The sequence below is a fragment of the Crocodylus siamensis genome, chromosome 7 (assembly GCF_052110815.1).
Source record: "Crocodylus siamensis isolate JL-2025a chromosome 7, ASM5211081v1, whole genome shotgun sequence".
Lineage (NCBI taxonomy): Eukaryota > Metazoa > Chordata > Crocodylia > Crocodylidae > Crocodylus > Crocodylus siamensis.
This window is the reverse complement of record NC_143401.1, coordinates 56349577-56376523: the sequence shown is the minus strand read 5'-3', so window position 1 is coordinate 56376523 and position 26947 is coordinate 56349577. Positions and strand designations below refer to the sequence as shown.

Here is a 26947-nt window from a genome sequence, read left to right as displayed (position 1 = left end):
TCCCACACAAAGTGTCCCATCTGGCCACAGCGGTAGCATACCATATCCCCCCCAGGGGCCTATAACTGGTTTTCCGTCGCTCCGCCTCTCTTGTCACTGGCACCGGTGGCATGGTCCCATGTTTCTCTCATGGGTAGTGCAACTCCGAGGCTGTGAAGGCCTCAGCCAGCTTCAGTGCTTCATCACAGGACTCCGGGGAGTGCTGCGGACCCAGCGCTGTGTCCTCTTTTCCAAATCGTTCATGAATTGTTCCAACACGATTTTATCCACAAGGATTGCAAGCGTACCGTCACCAGATTGATCCATTTCCCAAAGAGATCACGGAGTCGTTGGAGTAACAACCACGGTCACCTCTCCTCTGCCCTCTTCTTGGACCGGAAGAGTCGCCAGTAGTGTTCTGGGCTGATCTCTAGGTGATAGAGAATAGCGGCTTTGACTGCCTCGTAGTCTTGAGCTTCCTCCTGGGTCAAGGCCCTGTGGGCTGCTTGGGCCTTACCCAACAACAAGGCCCCCAGTTGGCTGGCCCGGTATCCTTTGTCGAGGCTGATGATAACTGCGTGACACTCAAAGGCCTCGATATACGCCTCCAGGTCATCTTCAGATGTCATCTTGGACATTTTAAAGGCCGACAGGCCGTGCCGCATCCAATCTTGCTGCCGTTCCAATATTTGCTGCTGTGAACCCACAATCTGTGTCAAGGCCTGCAGGTTCTGTCCCAACAGGTCTGCTGGAGCCATCTCAGTAGGTTGCATGTCTGCTGGGTGGTTCCCACCTGCGCCCCCTGAGGCGTTCCCGGCCAATGCACCAATCTGTGGCTGCCGGGCCTCAAATAGTCGTTTTCATGCGACTTTTGCTCTGGTGTTAGACATAAGGTGCCTTACAGACTCATGTTGCAGACTGAGCAGATGTCTCCCCCTCAAGTCGCCTCCCCTGTTCTCTCCTGTTGTTCCTCAGTAGGCGGGGTTGGTCGTCGAGTGTACTCAGTGGCCCGTGGTTCACCCAGCGGTCATTCATGGGCTGTGCCTGTTGCTCCCTTGCCGTCCTGTGCGAGTTCCTGTTGGGGCGTTCTGCCCTGCATGGCCAGCATCTGCCCCCAGCTCATCAGGCTCCATGGGTCCCATGGGGAGGATCTTTTCCTCTCCCTGTGGTGGCTGCAGCTTCCCTCTCGTGCTGCTCTCCCTCCTTCCCTCCATGGCATCAGCCGCCATTTTTATTTCTGCTGGCCAGTGTCTGAAGCTGACATCACTGGCCAGCCTTAATTGAATGAAGAGGCGGCTGAAGAGCTGCGTGGGCTCTTTCTTCCACTCCTGCTGTGCTGCGTCTCCTGCTGCTGGTAGGTACCCCTTGTTACTTCTTTCCCTGGGACAATTACATTAAGGCTTTCTTACGTTACGGTTGTCAATGTCCTTCACATTCATCTCACCAGTGACAGTGGGAAAAATGATTTCCAGACCATGGTGCTCCCATGAAGTTAGAGCTGTTCTCAGATAAAGCTGGATGACTATGAAGAGGCAGGTGGTCAGGTAATGCATGTTTTTCCTTCTGTTCCAGTGGTGTTTCAAGGGTCACTGCATCTGGAAGACTTCAGAACAGCCTTACAGCCAGGATGGCAGCTGGAGTTCCTGGTCCAAGTTTGGTTCCTGCTCTAGGACATGTGGGGGTGGGGTCCGCTCCCGCAGCAGGAGCTGCAACAACCCACCGTAAGTTTGGCCTTCTGGTGATTCTTTTGGTCACTGTAAAATTGTAACTGGCAGAAAACAGGAAGCTCCTTCTCCTTCCTTCAGGAGGATAGTCACATGGAAAGAAAGAGTTCCTCTGTGAAGTTGAGGAAGCCAGAAAGAGGGAGTACCATGTGTACACAGCACAGTACATGTCACAACATTAAATGGACATTCCATTTTCCAGGGACTTGCACCTTTGAGGCACCTATACATGTGCCAGACATCTGCTCTGATGTGTGCTAATTGATTGAGTTTGATTAATTGAGCTAATTGATTAATCAAACAGACTTGATTAATCGAGTTTGTTGGAGTGTGCTAATTAGCATGCTCCGGCAGCCTCTGGTTCATGTGTATTCAGCATTCCCACACTTCAAAATGGTGGTGTCATCATTCTGAAGAGTGGGGATGCTGAATACATATGACGCTGCAGGCCCTTTATAGTGGCTCTTGAAGCCACTCTAATTAAAGCCACCCCCTCCCCCTTTCACCCCATAGCATATGTAGATGCTCTAGGCAGTCTGCTTGATTATCTTGGGTTGGCTGAGTTCAGTGGTAGATGTTAGCATGAGATTTAAAAATGAATCTAAGGGAGTTGGATTTCCAACTCCCATTGGATTAGAGCTCTGAATTTTCAGTTTTCGTTAAATAGCCCATCTGTAGTCTGTTAGTTTTAATGTAGAGCTACCTGCCCTTCTCCTGCACATGTAATCCAGCTGGGCTGGATGCCTTCCTCCTTCCAACAGAGCACTTGCTTTAAAGAAACACTGTCAAGGCATACTGGCTTCAAAGAGATTAAACACAATCTCTTGTCTTGGTGATCTGATAATAGCAGCTGGCAGTCATGGGAACACGTGCAATTTTTCCCACTTCTTTGGTCAGCAGGCAGAGGACAGGAATGTGAGATGTTCACAGAGACCCTCACACTAGCATAAAGTAGTTATTGGTCAACCACTTTCAGTGCTGATTTTATTTCTTTAAATGACTTACAAAGAATAAGCGCGTGTGCGTCTGTGTCCTTGAATGTGTTGGTAGTCTGTTTTGGATTCAGGGAGAGTCCAGATGTTAAAAGTGACTGGTGATCTATGGAGGTCTCTAGGCATTGCTGTATGAATTAATGAGTTCTTATACTGTTGTAGACCTCTGGTTCTATTGAGTTGTATCAGGCTTGAATGCCTCTTTTTCAAATACTCAAAATGATTCTTTTCCCACTGGATTTATTCTGTAGACCAGCTTATGGTGGGCGAAATTGCCCTGGATCCACTTATGAGTACCAGATCTGCAATACTGAAGAGTGCCGTGGACCATATGAGGATTTCCGTGCCCAACAGTGCTCCAAGCGCAACTCTTACTATACCCATCAGAACTCCAAGCACACCTGGCTTCCCTATGAGCATCATGATGGTGAGTGGAGATGGCCCAATTTGCCAGGCAGTGCTAATGCCAAGCAGTCAATGAACTGACTCATGTTTGTTTTGTGGGCTTTGAAGGTAGCTAAGTCCAAGCTATCTTTGGATGAGGCTGGTAGTTTGTGCCACATGTGATGGTGTTTTTGATAATATAGACTGCAGAACCTGGATACTGTCATTTGGTTTCCACTGTGAGAGCTGATCACAAGCATCTAAAGTACATCAGGAAAATGCTGTTTGCATAGGGTGTGATATATAGCAGGGAAATAAAGACCACTGAATATAGAGCCAGGGGAGTCAGTGGAAAAAGGGTTTTCAAATAGAGAGACCATATGCCATTGGCATAAGTTAGTGACCCATAAGTTACTTTGGCTTATACCAGGATTGCAACTGGCACAGACAGGCCAACAGCATAAGAAAACTATAACTAGCACTCTGACATCTCCTTCATTCTTTTCTATCAGTCAGGTCTTGAAAGAAAGAAGAGAATCTGCTTTTCTTATTAAATGTAAATATATCCACCCACACTTTTAAAAATAATGTTTATCACTCCAGCAGGCCCAACTCTCATTGAATAAAGGCAACAAGTGACCCTATAATTCCAGCTGTTTTGATGGATTTTCAGTTGTGAGAATACACAAATTGATTGGAATAAAACTGTCATCCTCATATTGAGGAATTGCTGACAGCAGAATCAAAGCGACTTTGCATGTATGTCCATGGCAGAATGTGGTCTTTCATTCACCCTCCTAATTGTTTCACATTGAAGAAAGTGTGACTTGCGCAGACACATTCTCCATGATTGTTCATTTGCTGGCACCTCCAGAGTCACACTTCCATAAGTGTGCTGCTAGAATACATAGCATTAAATAGTAAATATAGGAAGTCATTATACACAATAAAAAGACAGGCAGGTCTTGAAAACATCCCAACTGTATTCAAGATTGGAACTTCACCCACTTGAAGTAGGCTTTTATTTATTGATTCTAAAGAATTGCTACAAGCATGGGCTCCTCAATATCTTTTGTTGTTTCAGATGCTCAGAAGTGTGAGCTGATTTGTCAGTCTGAGGGAACAGGAGATGTGGTATTCATGAACCAAGTTGTTCACGATGGTACCAGATGCAGCTACAGAGACCCCTACAGTGTGTGTGTCCGGGGAGAGTGTGTGGTATGTTGCTAAATACTAAGTCTACTGATTTTCAATTTTACTTGTCTTCTTTCCAAATAAGAGTGCTTGGGCAAGGCAAAGACAAAGACAAAGAGTACGCACATTTCTTGAAGGCAGTGGAAACTTAAAAAAATTTACACTTACCATAGACTTTTCATTGGAGCTCTATAAGCTGATGCATTGTCTGAAACAAAATAAAGGAAAAGGTCAGATATGCTGTTACTTAAACAGGCTCGCTTAGCACTTAACCTGGTAGAGAAGCTGTGTGTGCATGCGTGTCTGTCTTTTATCTGGAAGAAAATGAATATGTTGGTGCATGGACTGAGGCTTCTATCTGAGGTGGGAATCAAAACTGAACAATTCATCTCTGAAGACTTCCACTGAGGGAAGAAAGGAGAAGGAGTGTCAGGTTGGGGGGTCAAATGAAGTGGAGGCCAGAGTGCAGCCTTCATGAGAATGACTCAACAGCTGGTAGAAATCTATGTGATTTCTCTCACCCTCATCTATGTTGTAGCTGTACAACATAGCTAAAGCCCCAAAATAGCTTTAAGGTGTGATGCCTGCCATGTATTCTGAATCTCTCTGTACATGTGACCCTATTTCTTTTATTTCTTTCCCTCTCTGGTGACAGCATGTCGGGTGTGACAAAGAAATTGGCTCTCTGAAGCAGGATGACAAGTGTGGTGTTTGTGGGGGTGACAATTCCCACTGTCGGACAGTGAAAGGGACTTTGATTAAAACTCCCAAGGAGCCAGGTAAGAATACATCCCCATAGTACAGGAAGTGGACTGTTTAAATATGTATTAGCTTGTAAGAAATGTAGCATGTTGGGGGGCAAGCATCTGTCCTTCGCTGGGCCTTCATAAAGCTAGCATTCCTATTTTGAAATCCAGATTTACACTGGTGTAGGTGAAAGCACAGTTTGGCCCTACACATACAAGTACAAATGGATCTTATCATTTTGCATTATTTATTTAGCATTTAGCATAATCCAGTATCCATAGTCATGGACCAGACCTGCCTGTGGTAGGCACTAGACAACCAGAGCAGACAGACAGAAAGGGGAAATGGCTGCTGAACTACAGCTTGCTACCCAGAAATGCTACTTACTGCAGTCTCAGAGTGCTGTCTAATGCTGTTCCTGTTACTTATTAGGGCATTTAATATTGGTCTCATAATTTACATTTAAAAAAGAAAGAAATCTAGCCCTTTGTTTTACTATTTGGCAAACTATTTTAAAGCCCTGCAATTTGACATCTAAGTGCTGGGCATGTATTCAAATGGTCAGTGTCCATTGGTCCCATCCTCAACTGATGTCAGTTGACATGCCTTTAATGATTTTACTGGATGCCCACCTGTTGAAGCCAGTTGGTTATGGCCCATTGCATGTGCCCCAGTGACAAGTCTCAGCAGTACCCAGTAACCATTTTGCTACTCAGTTAAAGATGCTGTTTATAATATCTGCTTCTTTCTGCCTGTCTGTTATCTGTCTGTTTATGATGATTCAAGCAGTTACCATGACCAGGCTAGACCAGTGTAGCACACCGGCTTTGGAGTTTCCTGGGGTGGCCACTTGGAAGTTGCAGCACTTACATCACACAGTAGATTACCTGCTGTACAGTACAGATGGCAAGGTGAAATGCATGCCTGTGGTGCACTGAGGAGGAGTCCTGGCAGTAGCTGCAATCTGTAGGCACATCTGAACTAGTTTTAATTTAGCCAGTGTTGATAACAGCAGCGCTGAAGCAGCAGCCTTTGCATGTCAGCCTAGACCAGCAGCCAGAATTGTCCATCCCCCAACAGAGTCTGTACCTTGGTAGGTAAGACCAGCTCCACAGCATTTTTCTTGCAGCAGCAGCTGGTGCATAGACACATCAATGCTGCTTCTCCTCTAAGAGCAAGAGCTGGGGTAGGCAGAGCATGTGGTGGCTGCAGTAACAGCAACAGCAGACACCAGGGAATGGGTAAAACTGCTGTACATGTCCCTGCCCTTGGAACGATTCCCCCTGCAAGCCCATTCTCCTGCAGGGTTTGCCCAGAGCACAAAACCTGCTTGTCTGGCCACTAGCAGCAGCTGTATTTAGCTGACAGTGAGAGACAGCTAGTTCTGAGGTTGTTTTTGTAAACCAATCTGAACCCCATACTTGCCAGTTTCAGAGGTTTAACTGACGGAGAGTGGTGGCATCTCTGTAGAGGAACTCTGACCTTTCAAATAAAACACTGTGAATGAAGTGAAAAAAAGGGTAGAGAGTTTTGCTTAGAATGCCATATATAAGAGCATTCAGAATGCTGTCTATGTGGGAATAATGTGCCTTTCTTTGTCTAATCTCTTGCAGGGTTCAGGGTTTGGAGTAAGGTGCAAAGGGAATCAGGGTTTCTAGAAGCAAACGATGCAGCCTGACACAGAGAAGTCATAGAGAGTGTTGACAGAAGTGATGTTTTGTTGCTCGATTGGTCCCCTGAAGCACTTTACAGTCATGCCCTGAAAGAAGTGCAGAGCTGCATAGTCCTTTAAAAGTGCTGGATTGTGTGACAGTCTGAATCCGCATTACATGCCGCATGATTGAGTGCTTTTAAAGCACTCTGCAGCCCTGAGCTTTTGTCAAGGCATGGCTGTAGAGTGCTTCATTACATGAGGGTTTAGATGAAGGTGCTCTAAAGGTGTGAAGCTAGGGGAGAGAGTCTGCAGACATGCAGCTGCTCCGAACTGGAGCTCAGTCCCCAAAACTTCCCAGATCCAACAGTGAATGTCACTGTAACTCATGTTGTGCCAGAGTGGTGCCATGTGGTGCCAGAGTGGAGCTGTGCATCTGTCAGCATTCAGAAAGCAGAGAACCTAACCAGGGGATGAGAAGGATCATGTAAGTGTGGCAGACTTACAGATACAGCCCTGCAGCCCGGGCTCAGAGAATCTTCATTGTGATTGGTGGAGCCCATCCACTAATCAGGTAACACTGGGAAGGGGCTTGCCCTGCCCCTGCGGGGGGAGGGTGGGGATGAGGGTGGGAGAGAGAGGAGACCCCCGGCTTGGTTGTAGCCTGCTCTTTGCAGGTCAGACAACATTTTGGGGTGGAGCCTCCGGAGTGAATAAATGAGCTCCGTGCCCAGCACATGAGAGGCAGGTCAAGGGATGGAGAAGAGGATGGGTTAAAAAGAACTGGTGTGAGCTGGCTAGTGGGCAGAACCAGTGCTCTGAAGAGCCTGAAAATGCCTCTTCATGAGTGGAAATGGCGAGCGGCTGTGTCCCCAGCTGCACTGCAGGGAACACGGTGTTCGTGCACTGCTCTGTGCCTGGAGCCCATACCCTGGGAGCTGCATGAGGCAGCTGAGGTCTGCAAAGCCCTAGTGAGTGGCCGGGACCTTGTGCACACAGCGGTGCATGAAGCTCAAGACCCTGGGAGTAGCCTGAGGTGGCTCGGGTCTGCAATCTCTGACAAGTGGCCAGGGAACTCGGTCCAGGCAACGCTGCATGGAGGGTCTGGGAGACGGATTGAGCCCTGGTGCTGTGCGAAGCGGCCTGGGCCTCCAACCCCCAGCAGAAGGTAGAGCCCTCAGTGCACAGGACGGTGCACAGGGGCACCTGTGAGCGGCAGCCCAAGGGAGCAAGGGGCCTGGGAGGCCACTCCCGTGAGGAGCAACTTGGCCAAGGGGATGAGGGCCAGCCATCCAGGCCCTGGAATCATGAGTTGTTGGGGAAGGGATTTCCACAGGGGAGGGGATCTACCCCACCTGTGGGGCAGTTTATCCCTGTGGAAGCATGATCTAATTTGTTGTTGAGGTGCCTTATATTTTGTGGGAGAGTGCCTCCTTGTCTGTGACACTGCGCCTTATATTTTGTGGACATTTTAACTTTGTATATTAGTACTTTAATAGAGTGTAAGTTTAAACTTCTTAAGTGACACTGCTGGGACCCCTTCCCTGATGGTTATACAGACTTTCCATATATATTTGTGTTATGACTGCTGTTTAATTGTAATTCTATGTGCTCACCTGTATTTACCTGTTGTTTGTCTATTCTAAATCCACTGTTCATCAACACATTGTTTGAGGCTACCTAGAGGGGTGTAATCTTTCAGCTTTTATCTGTAGGATATACTATTATATGATAATTGTATATCTGTGTGTGTGTGTCTCTCTATATATCTGTGTGTCTGTGTTTATTAATAGCAATTATCTTAATTCTTGTATATATTAATAAATCTGTATATAGTTGAATACCTCTTGTTCTGGCTTGACTTTATAGGGAGCAGAGGGATCTGGCCTCCATGTTGCAGGTCCCTCTTGCAGCACTCTTGCCTGCTGCCCATCCCTTCTATCTGAAGAGGGGAGCACAGTACTTGGGTGTACCCAGGTTCCATAATGCTGTGGGAGACTAGGATTATTGCTTAGAGAATGATAGCAAATGGTCTGTGTCATTGGAAGAGGAGTTAGGAGACTGTGGGACAAGTCTTGAAGAATGTTCAGGGGTAGAAACCAAGAGAAAAGCATAATGGGAGGACTGAAAAGCCTCATTTCCAAGTAGGCATCAGCTTAGATTCCAAATATTGGATGCTTGTCTGAATGGACTCTGAATATTTTGAATTTGACTCTTTGCTAATAAAATCACAGCTTATCTGTTATCTCTGCAAACAGTCCCTTAATGCTTCACTGTACTCATGACCTGGAGAAGCAAAGTAGGGCTGCCTTGCAAATGCAGAGTTATCTAAACTAACCTGTTATCAACCGTAAAAGCACAAGCCAGAAGTACCAACTAAAACACACTCCTCCCTATCCTTCTCTCATTGAAGTATCAAAGCATGTTGGGAGCATTCCACAGGATTCAGACCTTATTGCTGTGCTGCTGGTTTTCAGAATGCTTCTCTTTCTTTTATTTTTCAGCGGGTGTTTTGAAAATGTTTGAGATTCCAGCTGGAGCCAGGCACATTCAGATAGAAGAGATGGAGCCAGCATCCCATAACATTGGTGAGCGCTGACTGGTCACAGAATGCAAACAGGCCAAGAGGCAGGGAATGTTAGTCAGCCTTACCTCATTTTGTTTAAGTAAAGAAACTTTAAGCGTCAAATGATCTAAACTGGGTGAGTGGGTCATGCTTTCAAAGTGGGTGTGGGAGTGCTAAGAGCCAATTGTATTGTACTGTACATGCACAATATTTAGAATTATATCCAGAATGAGCTAACTGAGAGCAAAAGGCTTATTTACTGCTCAGTTCCTACTTGAGTGATAAGTAGGTCTCATTCAAGGCTTTCTTGTATGTAAGTCAGTTTTGCCAAGTGCACTATGACTGTTGATCTCTTCTAAAAAGAAGCCCAGGAATGGAGTAGTAGGGGACATTGAAGGATTAATTGTATTGGCAAAGCTTTACGGGTACCCAGGAATGGAGTGGCAGGGTGGAGTTTCAGTTAGAACTGAGGTATGTTGGCTGGGGCCAAAGGGCAAGGAATTGGCACGTAGTTTGCCATCTTGGCATTAGGTGGTGCTTCTGTTCCTGAACTTTCATGAACTCTAACAACAAAGTGAAAAATGAGAGCATAACATGAAGTCTTGGGGCCATATCTTTGGGTCTCTGGCGCGCCAGCTAGAGGAGCTCCAGGCCACAGTCCAGAGACTGCGTGCCCTCAGGGACTGTGAGCAGGAGATAGACTCCTACTGCCAGGCCCTTCTCCCCCAGGAGCCACAGGGGAGAACTCCGTCTCCCTCCGCGACTAAGGAGGACTCTGGGACCTCCCGCTCTGCCCAGTCAGGGGCACGGACCAAGGTTGTCAAGGGCCTCAAGGCCCACCGCACCAAGGCCCCTGCCCCGCCGGAGCTTAGTAACAGGTTCGCACCTCTTGCAGCCCCAGCAGAGCCCACACAGTTGCCAGCTCCCGCAGGCAACCCAGGCTCGACCGCAGCTACTGGCCCCGCTCTCCCCAAGACAAAGTGTAAGGTGTTTGTTGTGGGAGACTCCATCCTGCGGGGCACTGAGGGGGCAATCTGCCGCCCTGACCCCTTAGCCTGGGAAGTCTGCTGCTTCCCGGGGGCCCGCATCCGAGACATTGCGGAGAGGATCCCGCAGCTCCTCCGGCCCACAGACCACTACCCCATGCTCCTTATTCATGTGGGCACCAATGACACGGCTTGGAGCACCCCCAGCCAGGTCATGAGGCACTACAGGGAGTTGGGAGTGGGGCTTAGGGGTCTGGGAGCTCAGGTGGTGTTTTCGTCGATCCTCCCAGTCTCGGGCTATGGGCTGAGGAGGGAGAGGAGGATCCATGCGGTGAACCAAAGACTGCGGCGCTGGTGTTATCGGGAAGGCTTTGGCTTCCATGACCACAGCCCGCTCTTTGGAGAGAGAGGCAGCGAGCTGCTGGGAAGAGATGGCCTCCACCTCTCTCCCCTGGGGAGGAGGCTCTTCTCAGCCAGGCTGGCTGACCTGCTCCACCGGGCTTTAAACTAAGCCCGCTGGGGGATGGGGGGACGACTGCCACTGCTGGTCCGCTGAGCAACCCTTGCAAAGCCAGCAGACCAAGGCACTTAAGGGAGCCCACCCCTGCCCAAGCCCTGGCACAATCTGTGGGCAAGGCAAGAGCCCCCAAGGGGACACTCGTCTGCCTGTACACTAATGCCAGGAGCCTGGGCAACAAGCAGGACGAGCTCATCCTCCTGCTCAGTGCAAAGAAATATGATGTCATTGGGATAACGGAGACCTGGTGGGACTCCACCCATGACTGGACCACGGGTATAGAGGGCTATACCCTGTACAGGAGGGATCGCGTTGACAAAAGGGGCGGGGGTGTAGCTCTCTATGTGAAGGAAAGCTACATGTTCCTGCAAGCTGATGTTGGCGACCGGCATGGACAGCTAGAGACCCTCTTGGTAAAAATTTGTGGGGAATTTGGCACAGGGGACACAACGGTGGGAGTCTACTACAGACCTCCCACTCAAAGTCCCGAGCTTGACCAGGAGTTCGCCCGGGAACTGACTGAAGCCGCTTGCTCCAGGACCTTGGTTGTCATGGGTGACTTCAATTACCCGGACATCCCGTGGAAAGATCACTCAGCTAAATCTGAGCGGGCGCAAAGCTTTCTCTCATGAGTGGATGACCTCTACCTGACTCAAGAAGTCTATGGGCCAATGAGAGGCAAAGTGCTGCTCGACCTGGTACTGGCTACGGGGGACGACCTAATCGGCGACCTAGTAATTGATGGGAAGTTGGGTGACAGCGACCACGAGCTGATCACCTTCACCATCCACCGTAAAGCTGGCAAGTCAGTCAGCAACACAGAAGTCCTTGACTTCAGAAAAGCCGACTTTGACAAGCTCAAGAGGCTTGTCGGTCAGGCCCTCAGGGACCATGACCCCAGGGAGATGGGAGTTCAAGAAGAGTGGTTGCTTCTCGAGGAAGGGATCCTCAGTGCACAAGCTAAATCTATTCCAACACGGAGGAAAGGCAGCAAGAAGGCACAGCAGCCCCCCTGGCTCTCCAGGGACCTAGCGGACTACTGTGGCTAAAAAGGAAAGCCTACAAAGGATGGAGGACGGGATTCATCTCCAAGGAGGATTACTCCGCGCTGGTCCGGTCCTGCAGGGACCAAGCCAGGAAAGCCAAGGCTGCAACTGAACTCCAACTAGCTTCAAGCATCAAGGACAACAAAAAGTCCTTTTTCAGATATGTGGGGAGCCGGAGGAAAAGCAAGGGCAATGTCAGACCCCTGCTAAACCAGATGGGGCAACTGACAACTGACGCCCAGGAAAAAGCCAACCTATTAAATAGGTACTTTGCGTCAGTCTTTCATCAGTCACACGGGATGCCCATGCCTGCTATGGGACAGGGAGATCCAGGTGATGGGGATCCCCTACCCTCCATAAATGCTGACCTCGTGAAGGAACACCTTGAGAAGCTGGATACCTTCAAGTCAGCCGGTCCTGACAATCTGCACCCCAGGGTACTCAAGGAACTGGCGAGCGTCATAGCCCAGCCCCTGGCACGGATCTTTGAAAACTCCTGGCGCTCTGGTGTAGTGCCTGAAGACTGGAAGAAGGCCAATGTGGTGCCGATCTTCAAGAAAGGGAGGAGAGTGGATCTGGCTAACTACAGGCCCATTAGCCTGACTTCTGTCCTTGGGAAGATCTTAGAAAAGTTTATTAAGGAGGCCATCCTTGAGGGACTGGCCCAGGCTAACATTCTAAGGGACAGCCAGCACGGGTTTGTTGCGGGTAGGTCTTGTTTGACCAATCTCATTTCCTTCTATGACCAGGTGACCTATCACCTGGACAAGGGAGAAGAGATTGATGTCATATATCTTGACTTCAAAAAAGCTTTTGATCTGGTATCCCATGATCACCTCTTGGCCAAACTGCCCAGTTGTGGCCTTGGCTCCACCACGATCCGCTGGCTGGGAAACTGGCTTCGTGGTCGGACCCAGAGGGTTGTGATTGATGGCAGTCACTCATCATGGTGTCCTGTGACCAGTGGGGTCCCTCAAGGCTCTATCCTGGGACCCATCCTGTTCAACATCTTCATTAATGATGTGGACATTGGAGTCAGGAGTGGACTGGCCAAGTTCGCCGATGACACCAAACTTTGGGGCAAAGCATCCACGTGAGAAGATAGGCGGGTGATCCAGGCTGACCTGGACAAGCTCAGCAAATGGGCAGATGAGAACCTGATGGTGTTTAACACCGATAAATGCAAGGTTCTCCACCTTGGGAGGAAAAACCTGCAGCACTCGGCAGTGCTACTTTGGTTAGCACTACAGAAGAAAGAGACTTGGGGGTCATCATTGACCACAAGATGAACATGAGCCTGCAATGCGATGCTGCGGCTAGTAAAGCGACCAAAACGCTGGCTTGCATCCATAGATGCTTCTCGAGCAAATCCCGGGACGTCATTCTCCCCTTGTACTCGGCCTTGGTGAGGCCGCAGCTGGAGTACTGCGTCCAGTTTTGGGCTCCACAATACAAAAAGGCTGTGGAGAAGCTTGAGAGAGTTCAGAGGAGAGCCACGCGCATGATCAGAGGTCAGGAAAACAGATCTTACGATGACAGGCTGAGAGCCACGGGACTTTTTCGCCTGGAAAAGCGCAGGCTCAGGGGCAATCTGATGGCCACCTATAAGTTTATCAGGGGTGACCACCAGGATCTGGGGGAACGTCTGTTCACCAGAGCGCCCCAAGGGATGATGAGGTCAAACGGTCACAAACTCCTGCAAGACCGTTTCAGGCTGGACATAAGGAAGAATTTCTTTACTGTCCAAGCCCCCAAGGTCTGGAACAGTCTGCCAGCGGAGGTGGTTCAAGCACCTACATTGAACACCTTCAAGAGTAAATTGGATGCTTATCTTGCTGGGATCCTATGACCCCAGCTGACTTCCTGCCCTTTGGGCAGGGGGCTGGACTCGATGATCTCCCGAGGTCCCTTCCAGCCCTAATGTCTATGAAATCTATGACTAGACTTTCTGAGGCCTTCCTGAGCCTAGCATAGCTCAGGAATGGATGCAGTGTTATGGGGCGACTTTAACACCCAACCTATCCCAATCAATCCTACAGCTGCAGGGTACCACTAAGCCTGTTTTGAGGCCATCTAAGAACAACCTGATTGTGAGCATGGTAACCAGGAATGCCCCCTAAGGGACTATTATATCAGATGGAGACTGGCTGGACAAAGCAGCTTCTCCTATCTTAGGAGGATAGGGGAAGGCATAAGAGCTGCTGTGCTGGCCATAGTTAACTTGGGGTTAGTTGAATCAGATTTACAGATCCTTTTTAGTATCATTGTAGGGCAGCTGGCTATTTTTCTAGTTATTAGAGATACTTACAAAGGTGTGGTTGGGGGAGGAAATGTGATCACGAGAAAGAGGGCATTAAGAGGAAGTAGCTGTTCCCCTACCTCTTGATTAGCAAATCACCTTTCTTCCTACTACATCATCCTTCTTTACCAGTGAGTCTGGCAAATAGAGCTTTCCTTTTCTCTTCTGTGCCTTTATGATGATAAAGTATTTAGCAGAATTCACAGTTGCATTTGAAACGGACAGGCTGCACTATGAGTGCTTCTGCTATGGTCTCAAACTTGTCACCTCGGGAGTGTCAAGCATGTGCCTTAGTACCTATGCCACCTCAGTCCCCAACACCTAGAGTTGAGCTTGTGCAAACCCTTACCAAAAATTCATACAATGGTCCTCTATGTGAGGATATATTCCCAAAAGCCATCCTCTTCATGTGAAATCTCTTTTGGCCACAGGAAAAATGGGGTTGTGTTCTTTCTGCTTAGGAGCCCATTATTTCAAAGAATGAGGGGATTGGTATTTAAGCAAAGTAGTTAGAAAATGCGGACACCAGCCCTAGATGCATGCACTAATCCATTCAATAGGATGTACCCATGCTGTTTCATCAGTCGGTGCCCACAGTCTTATTTTCTGCACTTCAGAGACAGAGGCCCAGAGGAGGTATTTTTCTAAGGAAGCATAAGAGATCACTTCTTTTTTCTCCAAGGACTCTGTGCTGGTCATCTGCTAAGACACTTTGCTTCTTAGCAGCACAACACCCTGCTTATTCAACTTTGCACACTCCACAGCTTTGCTAGTACACATCATCCTTGACCTACCCCATGCCCCTTTTTTAAGCGTTGATGCACAGATATTGCCAAGGCTGCCAGAGTGGTTTTGTGATGGAGAGACTGCTGTTTCAGTTACCACTTAATCAAGTATTTAAATGCAGGTGATTTTCTATAAAAGACCTAACAACAGGTTAACCTGTGGCTGTTAAATTCCCCAGATTATGCTACCAATTCATTCAACTGTTCCTGAAAGACATTGGCATGATAAAATTACTTTGTGACTCTTTTTTCTAGCTGTTAAGAACCAAGCCACTGGTAACTTCATCCTAAATGTCAAGGGAAAAGAAGCCAAAAGCAAAACCTTCCTTGAGATGGGCTTGGAATGGGAATACACCATAGAGAATGGCAAAGAGACCTTGAAAAGTAGTGGGCCCCTACATGAAGCCATCAGTGTTCTGGTGAGTCCAACTGGCTTGTCTTTAGGGAAATAATGTCTGACCATCATGCAGTGTCACAGAATACACAATACTAAAATGTTAGAAAAGTCCAATATAAAAGTTAGAAAGAATAGGAACATTTTATAATGAATAGGTATATTTTTTAAAAAGTGAAATTTAAATAAGAATAATAATAGTGGACTCGTATGAAATGTGACCAAAGGTACACTCCTTAGGTACCTCAAGGTTTTTTGAGCTTGTGTCTGATAGTGTATCAAAGGACACAACCACCTCCTGGTATACACCTCATTTTGGCTTATGTAAGCCTTACAAGGAATTAAACATGTAAGTTCTCTGTGCATTCATGGATGAATGGTCCCCCCTACCCTGACAATACACGTTCACTTTTTGGTAAAGAGTTTTACAAACAACCCTTCTGTTCTAGAGTTTTAGTTAAAATTCCTATTTATGCAGATGAGGGGGAAGGTTACATGTGTGGAGTATAGCAAGTAAATAGTTTGCTGTTCTATGGGCATTTGCTTTATGCACCTGTGAAAGAACTCCCTTCCAGCCTTCTCATTTTTGGCGTTGTTTGTTCCCCTCTTCTCTCTCTCTCTGCCCTGCATCTACCAACTGGTTGCTAGGTAACCACCTGGTTGCTATGGGATCCCCTAGGGAGGGGGGATTCGCCTCTCACTGTAGCCAGTCGTATTGTAAAACTTCCCATCTTTGGCCTGGGAGGGTGGTCCTAAGGCAGTGGTCCTTCCTCAAGGTGAGAGTGGACATTACTCAAACCCACCGGTCAGCATCAGTGATGCTGAGAAGATGCCTGATGTTGGTTGGGTCCAGGTAGTGAGGTCAAGAGGGCTATTTAAGAGAGTCCCTCCAGGAAGAAGGCAGACAGACATTTTAAAGACACACACAAAGAAGCATGGACCTCCACAGCTCTCTCATACTCTGGATGTGGATGTGAGTAACTTACCAGGAGCCTAATTAGGAACTTAGTTTAATGTACTCTAGTCGCATATCAAAAGGCTATCAAGATGCTTTTGTTTGCTCAGGGTTATTCTTTTGCTACTTCTCTGACTTGTACCCCTCCCCATGCCTACCCTTTCTACCCAATAAAACTATAAAGCTGTCCCTTATAGCCAGCCTTGTTGTACATGTGGGCAGGCCTTCTTGCTCCCTTTACTCAGCTGACTAAGGGAGGCCTCAGGCTATAAGAAGCACCCAGATATATCCTGCTGGGGTTAAGCAACCCCTAAGTCTACAGGGTCTGTTTGTCCTGGGTGGTACAAGGCCCAGACAAAGACCTGAGTCTGGGTGGTGGCAGCGATACTCCAGGCTTGTGGGTGTGCTCCAGGAAGGGGGTCGGCCAGACCTAGGCACCCCAGGAGAGGCACTCGAAGGTTGGTTTTTGGTGGGGTGCAGTGAGGTGGGTGGCTCAGTGCAGGAGTGTGCCCTACTGGCCTTCCACAGTGTCAAGAGGTAGAACATAGAGTATATTGGGTATATATTGTGTATATTGTGCATTTTTTCGTCCTTCTGATCATTTTGGATGAAAGATTTCAATTGGATCAGGATTTCTTCGTATCAGCTCTTTTTTATGCTATTCTGGTTTCATTTCTTTCTCTCTCTTTCTTTTACTTTCTTTTCCATTACTTTTTTATGCTATGTATCTGTGTGCTAAATTATTATATTTCTTGTTTGTTTTCTCTTTTCTAATCCCTTTCCTCTCATCTCTTGCACTATTTCCCACTTTTTCATTTTTTCTTTCTCTCCTCCCACTGCCCCTTCCTTGTTTTTTATCCCTTTGATTGCAGGTTATACCACAGGAAGATGAATCTATGAGCAGCTTGATGTATAAATACATCATCCATGAGGACTTGCTGCCTATGATTGGAAACAATAATGTCCTTCTTGAAGAGATGGACACCTATGAGTGGGCTCTCAAGAGCTGGTCGCAGTGCTCCAAGGCTTGTGGAGGAGGTCTCTTTCTCTTTTATGTTTCTTACTACATTGAGAAATAGTTAGCCACGATAGTCTGAAGTCAGGCAGAAGGTAGGGTAGATTTATACCTTATACACTAATCAAGATGTGAATTAAGGGGAAGCTTGGGGGGTGATCCCCCCATAAGAGACAAGACCCCCCTGTAAGATTTGAAAATCATAACCAGGGTGGGGGTGAGGGGGAGAATCTCTGATTGGATAGCTCCATCACTTAGATGGACTTGTTAATCAATGAACTGGTTTAGTTTTTTTGCAGACCCCCCCAAGAGTCAAAGTGTAATTTGAACCCTGACAGTAATCACACCAGAGATGCACAACATAAACTTTTGTAAGCACAGGGCTTTGTAAGTTCTCTGCATATGAAAGCTTATGCAATACAGCTCTGATTTAGTTAGTCTATAAGATGCAAATCTACCCTGCCTTTTGTCTTACTACATAGTCACACATGTGTAGCTCTCAGATATCTTGGACATATAGGACGTTAGAAGTATCCCATCAGCCCCTGGCTTCTAAATATCCAAATATTCCTCTTCCTGAGCAATTCCAGGCCTTAAGCTTATCTCATTTGCGAAGAGAGTCAAAGTTCCTTTGCACTATTCTGATGTACTTCATGTCTAAATCTGCTTTGATGCAGTCTCTGTGCTTCCACATGCTTATGATTTCTGTGGATTCCTGGAACCTGAGATTTAATGCAGGGTAATGCAAGCAACCATTATAAAGGTATGAACAATTATTGCCAAGCCTTCTTTGAAACAGCCTTACTCTATATGCACAAGGACAAATTTTTCAGCATGCATTTTTAATTATGCATACATAATTTTGAATGAATTTTGCACACTTAAAAGAAGTAATTCTGCACATGGTACAATTTTGTATGTACAAATGTGGGATTTGCCCACATTAGAAGCACTAGCAGGTTTTGCAGGCATGGTTAAGTAGGATCCCTGAAAGGATTGCTTTTTGGCTAGAAACAGATATTGCTAAATGAAGTGGATCAGCTGTACTGTGATGTATCACAGCACCGCTGATCTGCTTTACTGGGCAAAATGCACATTGTTCCTTGTTCTGCCTTTGGTGGTGTGGAACAAGGGCTGATGTGATCTCTGGATGTGGTTTTGGGCTCAGTCAGATCCATCCCCATGATTGGCTTTCCCCACTCAGCCAGACTTGCTCCAGTGATTGCTGGGGTTGGGTCTTGGTGAGATTCCCTGGGGTGCCTCTCTGTAAGCATGCAAAGCTGGGTAGGTGTTCTGGGGGCTTGAGGGGCTCTCAGGCCCCTAGAACACCTGCCTGGGGTGGCTGGAGTGTGCAAGCAGCTCAGGCTGCTTGTGTTCTTCTGTCACAGAGTGAATAGATGTCTGCCATAATAAAGTGGCAGAGTCTATTCCCAAGCAAGTGCAGCCAGTTTGCCAAATGGTAGCAATGTTGTTTTTATGATGTGGATTTTTTTCTACTGGGGGAACTAAAGTGGGCTGGGGCCCACTCAGCTCTTTTCACTGAAAGCCATAATATGCACCGGAGCTAAGGGGGCAATCTGCTAAATGCACACCATAGTCTCCAAAGAGTTTATGCCTGTGGCTTATATTGGAATTACTCCCTGTGCTAGAACAGAACTTGGATGCAATCAAGAATCTGGGCCCAGACCTACAGGGATGAATTGATGGTATTACCTATTTGCCATAATTTCTAAGGGTAAAGCAGGAGTAGGTGTCAGAGTGTATTTCTGACTTAGTAGCAATATCTTCCCACCATCTGCTTGCTGACTAAAAATGTGTTTATGCCTTTGTGCCTTACAGCATAGAGGAATCATTGTGTGGCTGCATTAAAGCTCCTTCTATGAAATGCTGAGCTCCACAGTTAAACTGCAAATTTCATAGTGAAAAGCAAGAGGAGCTAGTTAGGGAAATCCAGCTGTTGGTTGAGAAATTGCAGTTCTAGGCCAAATCTTGATCATACCAACAGTTCCCTCACCCTTTGTGTATCTCCCTTGCTCTGGTTCCTTCAGGTATCCAGTACACCAAGTATGGCTGTCGGAGGAAAAGTGATAATCGGATGGTGCATCGGAACTTTTGTGATAATGGCAAGAAGCCCAAGCCAATCCGGAGGCGATGTAACCTGCAGGAGTGCTCCCAGCCGATGTAAGTTCTCTCCCCTACTCTCATGGCATTTCCTCCTGCTGGTTTTTTAGTGCCTGTATGAAAGTGCTAAGGGTTAAGACAGGAAGGTCTTGTCATTTTCCCATAGTAGTGCCATAGCTAGCCTTTCTCATTCCTCCTTTGCAAGACAGAGGTAGAGGCATTGCAGAATGAAGTTGTATTCCTTTAACTACTTTTCCCTCTCCTCTAAAGTGACAACATCTAGGTGACAGAGCACTGTCCAGATAATCTGGGGATGTTTGGAAGGGAATTGACTACAATGCAAGTCTTGGAAAACATAACCTAGCAGATTATGCAAGCCCTGAGAGGGACCAAGACAAACCACCCATTGTTTGGCCTACTTGAGTGAAATGTGTTAGAACAGAAAGGGTCCTAGAAGATTCTGAGAGTCCTAGATGTAGGCTGAACCTCATTTTCTGCAAATCAAGTAGTTCCATTGATTTCAGTGGTGCTGGGCTGATCACACAATCTGAAGATTGTGGAATCTAGCACACTAGTAGGGAGGGAAAGACTGCAGCAAGATCTGGATAGGTTACAGGAGTGGGCTAACATAAACAGGATGTGTTTCAATACTGACAGGTGCAGGGTGCTGCACTTAGGCAGTAGAAACCAGCAGCACGCTTATAGAATGGGAAACTCCCTCCTTGAGAGCACGGAGGCAGAAAGGGATCTTGGAGTCACTATTGACTCCAAGATGAACATGGGCCGACAATGCGAGGTCAGGTTGGCAGGGCTAACCGGACCTTGTCATGCATCCACAGGTGCATCTCAAGTAGGGCCAAGGAGGTGATCCTCCCCCTCTGTGCAACGCTGGTCAGGCCACAGCTGGAGTACTGCGTCCAGTTCTGTGCACCCCACTTCAGGAGGGATGTGGACAACATTGAAAGGGTCCAGAGGAGGGCTACCCGCATGATCCGGAGACAACAGGGCAGACCCTACAATGAAAGAGTGCGGGACCTAAACCTGTTTAGCCTTCACAAGAGAAGGCTGAGGGGGGACTTGGAGACTGTCTCTAAACTCACTAGGGGGGACCAGAAGGGTTTAGGGGAGACCTTGTTTCCCCTAGCGCCCCCTGGCATAACAAGGAATAATGGGCACAAATTATTGGAGAGTAGGTTTAGATTAGACATCCGCAAGAACTACTTCACAGTTAGGGCAGCTAGGAGCTGGAACCAACTTCCAAGGAAAGTGGTGCTGGCTCCTACCCTGGGGGTCTTTAAGAAGAGGCTTGATGCCTACCTGGCTGGACTCATTTGAGTCCAGTTTTTCTCCCGCCCAGGCAGGGGTTGGACTTGAAGATCTACGAGGTCCCTTCCGACTCTACTTCTATGATTCTATGATTCTTAGATCTAAATTTTTAGTTTGGCGACTGTGGTGCAAGTGGTAATGTCAAAGCGCAGACCTCACCTCAGTACAACTTGGATCTCAGTGTTCCAGAGAGATCTTAGTGTTCTGGTTCTGCCAACCAGAAAGTTCTCCCCTTCAACAAGCTGACAGAGTGGTATTTTCATTATTCAGCTGGTTGGCAGAAGAGTGGGGAGCCTGCAGCAAATCCTGTGGCAAGCTGGGCATTCAGATGAGGGTTGTGCAGTGTGTCCAACACCTCCAGAATGGCACGAATCGGACGGTGCACACCAAGTATTGCACAGGAGAGCGCCCTGACACACGCAGGCCTTGCAACCGCTTACCCTGTCCATCCCAATGGAGGACTGGGGCCTGGTCCCAGGTGAGTTCCCTCAGCTTCTGTGATGAGCACAGGACAAATATGTATTAACACTTTATTTCAAGGTCTGTGGACCTACGTTGTCCAAAACACTTTACAAACCTGATGTTCACTTTGAAAGCAGCTGCTCATATCTTTGCATAGTCTTCACTGCCAAACTACACCCACCAAACAGGGCTTGTTAGTGGCAGGCAGCCTGGCTGAGCAACTCCAGTTTTAACATGGTAATATCACTTGCTCTGAAGCTGCTGAGAGCCTTTTCACTATCAGGAAGGATGTTCGAACAACAGTCCCCATGTCACATTGTGAAGAGACATGTTTACTCTAAGGAAGGGGTGGTAAACACATAGCCTGAGGGTTACTGGATAAATTCCATGCTTCATCCCTGTGTGTTGCATGTGGCACATGGGCTGGACCTAGCACCACATGCCCTATACATAGCATGGGGAGTAAGCCCAAGGAAGCGGAGGGGACCTGGAGGGCAGGCTGCATGTGGCACCCTGGACCGACCCCCACCCAGGCTGCCTGCAGTGCCAAGTGCAGTCTGCACAGCATGGGCAGCACATGCCCCTTGCCACCCTGCATGCTCTATGCACACTGAGCCCAGGGCAGATGCTTGCTGCATGGCACACAGGCTGAACCTGGCACCATGGGTGCTGCATGGGGAGTTGGTCCTGGTCTGACCAACAGATCAGCTCAGTAACCTTCATCTGGCCTGCAGAGCTGGGTGAGTTTGCCACCCCTGCACTAAGGTCCTGATCCAAAGCTCAGCAAAGTCAATGGGAAGACTGCCATTGGACCAGGCTGTAAGGGCTGAGATCTGTGAGAGGAATATATTTGTTGTGTGTTGATGGAAGGAGCACATGAGTTAGTTAACTAGATAATAGCATGGACAGCTGATGGCATTTATTACTAGGATTTGTGCAAAAATAACAGTAAAGTAGCTTTCCATGTAATCTCTTTAGAGGCAGATCAGTGTGTGGAAGTGGGCAGGATAAATACCTCTGTCCCCACACTGGAGAGCTGAGAAATTTGTGGCAGAGTAGGGATGGGGGGGTGGGGAAGGAAGTCCTTTTTAAAGGCTGACCAGTGGCTACCTTAAGAGTGCATGTTTGAAAATACTTGGCATTTAGTTCACCTTAAGTGTTTGAGAAGGCAGGAATATTTCTATCATATAGGGATTAATGGCATCTTGAAAGTTTTAGCAGTGTCCAGGCCAGAGGATAAATTTCATAAGAAGCACTTTGAATGCTGATTTGTTTACATTTACATACATGACCTTAGAGAGCTGCACAGCACAGTTGCAAACAATGTTCTTTTGTGTAGCCCTTTTTCACATATGATACACTTTAATACATCCCTCCCTGTTTTTAACTTTATCACTGACTGATGTATTTCTCTCCTTCCTTGATGGTTTGGTACAGTGCTCAGTAAGCTGTGGAGAAGGTATCCAGCAGCGCCAGGTGGTATGCAAAGCCAGTGACAACAGCATTGGTCAGTGTGAGGGTGAGAAACCAGCAACCATCGAAGTCTGCAAAATGCCGGTATGCCCAGGTGAGAGGGAAGGTGAAATTTCACTGAGGCAGACTCTCCTGCAGTCAGTCAGGAGCCAAAGTCAGAAGTGAGCAGTAAGGTGGAGTAAGTTGGACCCCTTTCCATTCATTTACACCTATTTAGATCAGCTGTGCTGAGTTGTAAGGCTATAGACGTTGAAGTAATAGACTTACTGAGGCCTAAAGAGAAGCTATTACAATATATATGCTAAAGAGTCAGATCTATGTTAAAGAGTTGGAATCCATTTAATGAAATAGTGGGTATTGATTATTCCAGTTTGTCTCAATTTAAAACAGCTGCTTCCCCTGTCAATAGAGGCTATGTCTGCTGTGCTTCTGTCTGTACTATAGTCAGTGAAGCCCAGGTCTTCATGCCTTACAGCTCATATTCTGAAATGGGAGATAGGCACCTAAATACTTTTAAGTATCTGGGCTTCAGCCCTTACATTCCATCAGACTCAGAGGATTCTTGATTAAATCATGGAAGCCCAGCAAGTGACCCTGAGGACCAGCAAAGAAAAGATTAACCTATGGGATACTCACTACCTGGACTTACAGAACCTTCTTTTTTCAATCTCTGTCCTTTTTTTAAGTAGGGGCCATATAATATTTTGAGTACTTTTGTGATATGAGTATTTAGAGACTAAGGTGACACCAGCACATTTATTTTAATATAACTCCAGGGTGTTTAAAAGGCTTTTGGGTGCTTGGCCTGAAATTCCTCGTAGGGGTCTGACTGAAAGAAAGCTTAGTACCTGCTCTCTGAAAATCACTTTCCTTTTTAAGGTGTCTTCAGTTAAACACTCAAAAACTGGGGCACCCCAAAACATGAGTTACTTTTAAGTCTTGACTTCTTCCTTTGGAGGTGAAAAGTCTGTATTGCTTGGATACCTCCTCCCCCCCTTGTATTGTTTTGGAAATGCTTCTTATTAGGTAATCATGATGACAACACTTTTTACCTTGTTCCACATTCAGGAAAGCTACTAAGTATTACAGAGAATGCTGACAACAGTGATCATGTGACTCCTAAAGTACAGTGGGTGCCACAGGATGGGCCCAAAAATCCTGTTAACAAGGTATCTTCAAGTAAGTAATCCTCTTTATAAGGATCAGACATGTCTTTTTTTGCTCACTGCTTAAGTGAGGACCTGAATCACACAGGAGAAGATTCTGCTTGTAAAAAGTTTATAAACTACCAACATTCCTGTTCTCCTCTTCCAAGATCAAATGTATTTCTGGTGTGGAAATAACTAAACAGAGGAAATTAGATTACTACCACCCTTTTTGGTCCTGCAGATTACTGTTCAACACTTCCCTGAACTGAGTGTTGAGAAAACAACCCCTTGAGTAATAAGGTATAGGTTCCCTTTCTTGTTCTTTTTTTCTACCATGTTCCCCATTGTGGATGATGCTGTTTGTGGTGGGAGGTGAGGTGGCTAAATGGCAGCTGTAGCAGCAGTGATTTTTGCACCCCACTCTCCCTCTCCTGCACAAAGGCCATGCCTGGGACTACGCCCGCCACTCAGTTATGCTACTGCCCAAATTTACAGAGGTTTCCCTCTGGAAATTCAAGTCACCTTTGTGTCCTTGCTCACTTTTGTTTCCAACCTTGAAATAGGGATGCCATCTAGTGGCCTTTCAACTGCAAGGATTGACTTAATACCTAGGAGAATGAAAAAGTGCTATTGAAATGGTTTGTCACAATGGACATCAGGTCTTTAATTTAGGAAAATGTTGGTTGCTGTTATTTGTTTGTATACTTACCTCATCTCCATATTTCCCCTATTTCACATTAATTTCAGTCTTCTCTTAATCCTTCCTGCTGATCCTGGACTGTCACTGGCATATTCTACAGGGATAACACAAGTCTGATTTCTGGCTTTGACACCTGGCTTTTGGGAGGTGCAAGACAGGGAGGTGCAAGGAGACTTCAAGGAAAAAAGGAGAGTAGTTGTTTCCAAAACAGTCCCCCAATTCTGGGTCAGAAATGCAACTGCTCATTGCTGGAATACTCACTTGAGGGGATCCACCATGATACAGACTTCTCTCTCACCCAAACTCCAGTGTTTTTTGCCTAGAGTATTTTTCCTTTTTCTCCACCTCCCCCTTTTCTGCCCTTCATAAACACAGTTATGGATTTTAAAGCCTTAACATTGTTCAAAGGACAGTAGCTTGCTAGGTGAGATGGCCTTGTCCTTGCTTTCAAGTATGCTGGAGCAAGAAATGGGATGGTGTGGCAGGGCACTGTTGGTATCTGCTCCTTTAAGGACTCAGCCAAACAACCAGCAGGTGCTTGATTGCAGCAGCCATATTTTAGATCTCTGGCCGCCTATATAACCAGAACAGTTTGCCGCTGGCAGGCCAGGCAGTAACATCGCCTGGCTGCAAGGCTGCATGTAAGACTCTGGAGGTAAGGGCAGGAGCTGTAGGGGATGGTCTGGAGGCTCCTGGTCCTGGGCATGACCTAAAACTGCACCCTGCCAGGAGTAGGTGGCCTGTTGGGGCTCCCAGTGGTGCAGGAGCCCCCAGGGAATGCTAGGCCAGTTGCCACTCTGGTGAAAGGTGGGTTGGGGTGCCTTAATAAACCCAGCTCCTACAATTGGGTGGGTTACCCCATAGAAGGATCAGGAAGGCGGACCCAAGAGAGAGAGAGAGGGCTATAGGCTCAATTACCTGACTTGAAATCCCTTGACTGGTCAATGCTGTGGCCAGGACTGGAAGGGTCAAAGGGCCGGGGGCCCACCATGAGGGACACCCAGAGCTGAGGGCCTGGGGTCCCGACTGGCTTGGAGGTGGGCCAGGGCCAGTGTGGCCAAGGGTCCCAGGGGACCACACCTGTAAGGGGGAACAGCTCAGGGAGCTAGGCAGCCTCGAATGAGGGCGGAGTAGGCTGCCTGAGTGGAGGGATCCAGGTGGGGTTCAGACTGGAGGATTCTGGGCCGAGAGTGGGGCCGGTGAGATTAACAACTAGTGGATACCATCTGCGAGGCTTGGGCTGTGGTGTAGGGGAGGAATGGAGCTGCAAATAGTGCTCCCTGGCATTGGAGCAAGAAATGGGCAGCCTCCTGCCTAATTAACATCTTAATTTAATTATCATCCAGGTGTGGCGGGTGAGAAGGTGAGCAGTTGGCCCAGAAACAAGTGGGTGGGTCAAAGGCAAAAGGGCCCCCTGTTACAGATGGTTATTGTGAGAGGGAATGCATAACTTCAAATTATTTAAAATCTGACTTGGGTAGTGATAGAAGGTTGCTATTGAATGGCCATTCTCAAGTTGATAGTCTCAGTTCGTCATTGGGCAAATGTCAATAGCTGAACAGAACAAATGGTATTCTTGGTATTTTTTTGATAATACGATCCCAAAAGTAGGTTTGCTTCTTTACAGAAATGAGAAAGACAAGGAGCCTAGCCCAAATGTAAATTCAGCAACAAACTTTAGTACACGCATAACTTTAAACTGGGAGTCATTCCATTCAAATGAATAGGACTTCCTGGATATTAGAAGGGCTTTGAAATAGACCTTGAATGAATAAATTAATTTTTCATCCCTAAAAATGTTTGCCCCTTAACATTGTAGATGCCTATTGACATGGGGTTGGGGTGGTGGGGAGAGCGGGCTTCCACTAGCTTTGCTTCAGCTTTTTGAATGGATGGATGTCTCTATTAATATGAATCCAGACTAACTTCATTTGCAAAAGTAAACAGGACAGAATCATTTGCTTATATTTAGTTGCTATGTTTACAATTAATTGTTGTCCATTACACTGGACATTGTAATCACAGAAGTAAAAATGTTTAGTGGCTGCATCTGGAGTTCGTAAACTTTATCTAAATTATTTTTGCTTTTTGAGCTGATGTCCTAATGGTGAGAGGTCTTGCATCCTATTGTTAATCCCCTGGGCCAAACATTTCACCATTTTGGTTCATTTAAGAAAACTTTTGTTCATCTCTGCACTCCCTGATTTTGTTTGGAAATGAGTATAACCTAATACTGTGAAGTGACACCTTTGGGGATGGCACATTCTTTTTCTAAATGCAGTCGTATTTTTGTATCTCTCTCACACCTTCCTCTGAGCAGGCAAGTGCATCTGACATGCCCCAAACTAGAAAGTCTGTTTTAACAAGGTCTAGACATATGAGATGGTCAGATAACTATCCGGTTTGGGATACTTAAAAAAAAAACAACCCTTGAATCTTTTGATCTTTGACTGACCCTAGTCAGGGCATGATGCCAAATGTAA

At 47.0% G+C, this 26947-nt stretch overlaps 1 protein-coding gene across 8 annotated transcripts in view; it reads left to right on the top strand.

Moving 5' to 3' along the window:
* Positions 1 to 26947, top strand: part of ADAMTS14 (ADAM metallopeptidase with thrombospondin type 1 motif 14) — a 212197-nt gene that overhangs the window by 108980 nt on the left and 76270 nt on the right. For 6 of the 8 annotated variants that reach the window (XR_016443452.1, XM_090057043.1, XM_090057044.1 and 3 more), the window contains exons 11-21: positions 1552 to 1700; positions 2947 to 3122; positions 4164 to 4297; positions 4929 to 5052; positions 9176 to 9259; positions 15126 to 15289; positions 17092 to 17257; positions 19283 to 19415; positions 20952 to 21159; positions 22581 to 22710; positions 23685 to 23795. Coding sequence is in view for 5 of the 8 variants with exons in the window: in XM_090057043.1 (XP_089913169.1) it covers positions 1552 to 1700; positions 2947 to 3122; positions 4164 to 4297; positions 4929 to 5052; positions 9176 to 9259; positions 15126 to 15289; positions 17092 to 17257; positions 19283 to 19415; positions 20952 to 21159; positions 22581 to 22710; positions 23685 to 23795 (1579 nt within the window). In the remaining 3 variants the exon portion in view is untranslated. The remainder of the gene's footprint in view (positions 1 to 1551; positions 1701 to 2946; positions 3123 to 4163; positions 4298 to 4928; positions 5053 to 9175; positions 9260 to 15125; positions 15290 to 17091; positions 17258 to 19282; positions 19416 to 20951; positions 21160 to 22580; positions 22711 to 23684; positions 23796 to 26947) is intronic. The other 2 variants (XR_016443454.1, XR_016443453.1) reach the window with 1 other exon arrangement.